Here is a 5638-nt window from a genome sequence, read left to right as displayed (position 1 = left end):
TAAGGTGACATCAAAACTCAAAATGGATGACTTAATTATTTTATAAACTTATAAAAATATCAGATTTAAACATCGAATAATGTTTATAGCCAAATATTTATTTCTATTCAGAGATCAGAATTCCAGCAACAAAAAATTAGTTATTACTGTTGGTCTTGGATATCATAATTCTTAAATCCACATATTATAAACTAATTAATTTAAGAGATTATTTTAATTGAATTTTTGATAACTATATTAATTCCATTGCATCACTAACTTGTTTTAGGCTTTTAGCTACTTCACAGAGAAGACTTGACATGGTATCTATACTCATTTTATTTTGTTTTCATGGAAGAGGGCCCAAAAGCTCCGTATGCTTATTTAAATATAGAAAAAAAATTCTAATTTGTACATGTTAGGCTGAAACGACAGTGAGATCTGTATCTTTCCACTTGCTAAGATCCTTCCATTTTTTGATTCTATGTATGTTCTTCTATTCTTAGTCCAAATAAACACAGCTCATCATTGGCGAAATATTTGAATACTTTTTCTTTTTTGTCCCCTAGAATTTTGAAAACCATGGGAATTTTAAAAATAAAAAAGAATCAATTTGGAGTTTTAAATTTTATGAGGAACTGAATTCGGTTTTTCAAATTTTAATGTTTCGGAAATCTATTATCTATTACTAATGTTGCAATCAAAATTTATTACATATTATTTTTTTTATTATAATTAAAATAAAATTTTTAATTTTTCTTTTAAATTAAAGAGTTCTCTTTTTTTTTTATTTCTCTCATTTCTCCCTTCTCTCTATCTCTCTTATATCATTAATATTAATGACTAAGTACAAATTTGACAATCAAAATATACAATATAACATTCTTTAATTAAAATTAAAATATAACTATATTATATTACTAATTTTAACAATCAAAATGTGTCACATGATATTTTTATTAAAATTAGGATAAAATATTTTTCTTTAAAATTAATAAACTCCCTTCCTCCATCATCATATATATCTCTCTCCCTTCTCTATTTCTTTCTACCATTTCCATTCTATATATAACTTATAATTATTTTTTATATTACAAATTTGACAAATTAAAATATTTTATGAGATATTTTTATTACAATTAAAATATTTTTTTAAATTAAAAAACTTTCTTGCTCCTTCTTCTTCTTTATCTTTCTCTCTCATTTCTCTCATTCTTTATTTTTCTACCTTTTTGTTCTACAAAAAATAAAATTAACAAAATAATATAATTCAAATAAAAAATTAGACTTTTTCATATAAAATAATAACTAAAAATTTTGTTATTTGATTTTTTATCTATACATATCATGATCTTCTTAGCTAAAGACTTTTGTCAACGTACGACTTTTTTTTGTAAAAGTAGTTTGATTTGATAAATCTTTTGTGCTATGCATAATTTATACTATCAAAACAAAGTAGAGAGAGAGTATTATTTTTAAATAACAAACATAAAAATTAATTATTTTTTATTTGTGCGACAGACTTAACACCTAATCAAATGTAAAAGTATACACATTAAATTCTTTTAAATTTTAGATAATGAATATTACAACTAATTATTAATAAAAAATTAAACTCCTTCACATTAAAATAATTACTAAAAAATTTATTATTTAATATTTTATCTACAGAGGTTCTAGTCTTCTTAGTCGACGGAAACTTTTGTCCCTTATAATCCTTTTATAAAAATAGTTTAGTTTTATAATTTTTTTTATCATAATCTATAATATTAAGATAAAATCGACATAATTTTAAAATATTTATATTCCTATAATATTATTACAGACAAAATCATTACTAATCTTTTAAATTTATTAATTATGTGACTCAATTTAATTCCTTAATTTTCAATTAGCTTAGAATCAAATTAGATCATGTAATTATTAAATTTGAGATACTATTTTGAATCAATTGAAACAAAAGGACAAATTGGATCATAGAATTAATTTAAGGTCCATTAAAATTTAAGAAACAAAACTAAATCTTTATTTTAATTTTCACAATATCAACAATATCATATATATATATATATATGAATTTTTCATAAATAAATTAAAACAAAATACCATAAAAATTCAACTAAGTTTTAATGCTGGTTCTCGAAGATTTAACGCATAATAATGCAGAAATTAGAAAGAATATAGAACATAGATACAAATGGGCTAATCAAAGTAATAGTTTGCGTTTAGTTTTATGTTCAACAAAAAGAGTACTTTCCAAAATCAAAGAAAAAATTTATTGTACTGCTATTAGATTGGTTATGTTATATAAAACAGAGTATTATACAGTAAAAAATGAATATAAATATAAGTTAAGTGTAATAGAGATGAAAATGATAAAATGAATGAGCGATCATACAGTATGTACGAACAAAATAAAGAATAAAAATATAAGAAAGAAAGTTAGAGTAGAATTTACTGTAAAAAATATGATAAAATTTTGTTTCAGGTGATTTGGACATGTAGAAGAAAAATCAATAAAACACTCGATTATTAAAGTAGATGAGATGGAAGATTGATACGGATGATGAATAATAGAAGAAGATCTAAAAAGAACATATATAAAATAGTCAAAAGAAATTTACGTGTCAATAATCTTACCATAAATTAAATATAATAATAATATTCTTTGATCTATGTAATTGATTTTATCTAAGAGAATAAGATTTTGTTATTATTGTAAATTAAAACAAAATAATAATTTCAAAACCAAAATATAACTATTATCCAAAATCTGCTTTTATGTTGGAGGAGAGGGAAAATCGGGTGGTCTACCCCGATTTTGGGTCCAAATCAGATTGGTCTCACTCGGTTATGATTTTTTATTTTCGTTTTTTTATTTTTTTTCATATATACTATATAAATTTTTGTAGTAAAATTTTTAGTGACTATTAAAAATAATATAACTTTTTAAAATATTTCTTTTCATTCTGCTGATGGTAACTCCTGCATATATACAAGTTCTAGTTTTAAGATTTTTTCCCAATTTAATATATTATTATTATTATTATTAGAATTGAGAATGATGTTTGTATTTCGTTTTGTATATATATATTTTTGCATAGTTTGTATAATTTAGGGTTAAGTATGATTTTGGTTTTTAACGTATCGACGGAAATTTTTTTATTGTTTTCAATCTTTTTTGTATACAAAATCGTCCCTAAGATTTAACTTGATTTTAAAATCGTTCTTATCTTAGGGACTAAAATTGTATGGAGATAGCAGCAGAAGCAGAGATAAAGATGGATAGTAAATAATTTCTTCTTCTTCTTCTTTCCTTTTCTTTTCTTCTTTTTTCCTTTCTCTTTTGTAGGAGTAGAAACACTTTCTTTCTCTTATTTTTTTCCCTTTATTTCATAATTTTGTTTGTTATGGGTAGTTTGGTTCAAAATTTTATGATTTAAGTAAAAAAGACGGCTTTAAAACTTAATTTTAAATCTTAAGAACAATTTTGTAAATAAAAAAAGGTTAGAAATGAAAAAACTTTTCGACCTATACCTTAAAAATTAAAATTATACTTAACTCTAATATATATTTTTTATTTTGTCTCACTTATCATCGCATTTAATAAAAAAATAAAATGTCTATAAAAATATACTACATAATGCTTATAACATTGTTCTGTTATTGGACTCAATCGATTTGATTCCACCGAAATTTGATCAATTGGTCATTACTTGTTTCTACTTTCAAAGAGAGAACAAGTATAGTAAACGAGATGTAGACAGAATAAACAAATAAATAAATAAAACATGTTTTGTGCTTTCATTTAGAAAGTCGTCCATTTTCATTTATAAATATACAAGAACAGTGACTTGTGAAAGGTATCAAAAACCTTAGTTGAAGGTTGAAGAATTAAAGAAGAAGAAGGAGATTAGAGAGAAGAGAGTGAAGAACGTAAATGTGTAATTGTGTATTTTGTAAAAGCTGTTACTGTAGCAGTAAGAGTTGCTACTTATAGTTGTAGCTTGAGTGTGAGTTACTGGAAGGTTCCAGCATCAACTAGTTCTAAACAGCAGCTAGTGGCTTAAGGCTTAACTAACTATTACAACTAACTAACCAATTGAACCACAGGCCTAACAGTAACAAAGCCCACTAGTTATATTGTAACTAACTCAGCTGAATACAGTTGCTTAAACTTAAGCTTACCTATCATGACCTCTACTTTCACCTTCTTCTTGTGTTGTTGTATTTTGATCATCATGCATCATCATCTCTACACATTTGTTTTGCTGGTTCTGCTGATTATTGCCTCTGCTCTTCAACTCTCCCGTTGCACTGTCAAGACTTTTAATATTCAATTTTCTCCTGAAGTGAAGAAAATTCTCAGAGGACACAGCCTTTGTCAAGATATCAGCCACTTGCATAGCTCCTGGAATGTGACTTACTTTAATGTCTTTGCTATTTACATGATCCCTGACAAAGTGAAGGTCTATATCAAAATGTTTAGATTTTGAGTGTAAGATTGGGTTGGCAGCAAGTAGAACCGCACTTAAGTTATCACAGTAGACCATGGGTGCCTCTTTTGATGGAAATTGCAGCTCAGACATTAAGTTTTTCACCCAAATTAGTTCAGCTACCAAGTCTGCCATACTCCTATATTCAACTTCTGTGCTTGACCTTGCTACAGCTGTTTGCTTCTTTGAGGCCCAAGAGACTAAATTTGAACCAAGGAATACACAGTACCCACTTGTGGACTTCCTGTCATCAGGGTCCCCTGCCCAATCTGAGTCACTATAGGCTGTGATTTCCATGGAGTTAGCTTTGTTCAAATGCAGTCCATGATTTATTGTACCACTGAGATATCTTAGTATTCTCTTCACCATTTTTCAATGACTGTCTAAAGGGGCTTGTACAAACTGTGACATCTTGTGCACACTATATGAAATCTCAGGTCTGGTCACTGTTAGATATTGCAGGCTACCAATAATCGATCTGTAAAGCTGAGAATCACCAAAGTTGGAGCCACCTAGGGCCGATAATTTTATTGTTGAGGGCAGAGGAGTGTGACAACTTGAGCAACCTTCCATATTTGCTTTCTTCAATACCTCATTGATATACTTCTGTTGAGAGAGAAGTAGTCCTCCATCACTTGTTTTTGCCACCTGAATTCCAAGAAAATAGTGGAGATTGCCCATGTCTTCGAGTGCAAATTTTGCATTTAGCCTTTCAATTACTTCTTTTATCTGAGTTTCAGCTTCTCCTGTGATGATTATATCATCAACATACACCAATACAAAGGTCTTTACTCCATTCATCTCCCTTAGAAACACCGACACATCTGATTTTGTTGCTTTGAATCCAATTTCTCCCAAACCATTAGCAAGTTTGTGATACCACTCTCTAGGAGCTTACTTTAGTCCATAGAGAGCCTTGGTTAACCTACATACCAAAGAGGGTTCACCCTTTTCATATCCCTTTGGCTGCTTCATATACACTTCTTCCACCAAATCTCCATGTAAAAAGGCGTTATTTACATCCAACTGCCTAATAGTCCAAGACTTAGCTAGAGAAATTGACAACAGAATTCTGATTGAAGTGGGCTTGACCACTGGACTGTATGTTTCAGTGAAGTCAAACCCTGGTCTCTGTGAGTACCCTTGTGCTACCAGCCTTGCCT

At 28.0% G+C, this 5638-nt stretch overlaps 2 protein-coding genes across 2 annotated transcripts in view; both read right to left on the bottom strand.

Moving 5' to 3' along the window:
- LOC107485218 (cationic peroxidase 1-like) overlaps positions 1-4844 on the bottom strand; it is a 9344-nt gene extending 4500 nt beyond the window's left edge. Inside the window, exon 1 of the mRNA XM_052260630.1 lies at positions 4190-4844. Within this exon, the coding sequence (XP_052116590.1) occupies positions 4190-4844 (655 nt within the window). The remainder of the gene's footprint in view (positions 1-4189) is intronic.
- Positions 4845-4847: 3 nt separating this feature from the next.
- LOC107485212 (uncharacterized mitochondrial protein AtMg00810-like) lies at positions 4848-5276 on the bottom strand. The gene has a single exon (XM_016105725.1). It carries the CDS (start codon positions 5274-5276, stop codon positions 4848-4850), a length of 429 nt encoding a protein of 142 aa, XP_015961211.1.
- Between the last annotated feature and the right edge of the window lie 362 nt (positions 5277-5638).

This window comes from Arachis duranensis, chromosome 4 (genome assembly GCF_000817695.3).
Source record: "Arachis duranensis cultivar V14167 chromosome 4, aradu.V14167.gnm2.J7QH, whole genome shotgun sequence".
Classification (NCBI taxonomy): domain Eukaryota; kingdom Viridiplantae; phylum Streptophyta; class Magnoliopsida; order Fabales; family Fabaceae; genus Arachis; species Arachis duranensis.
The sequence above is the reverse complement of the archived record's forward strand: the minus strand, read 5'-3'. Positions and strand labels throughout refer to the sequence as shown.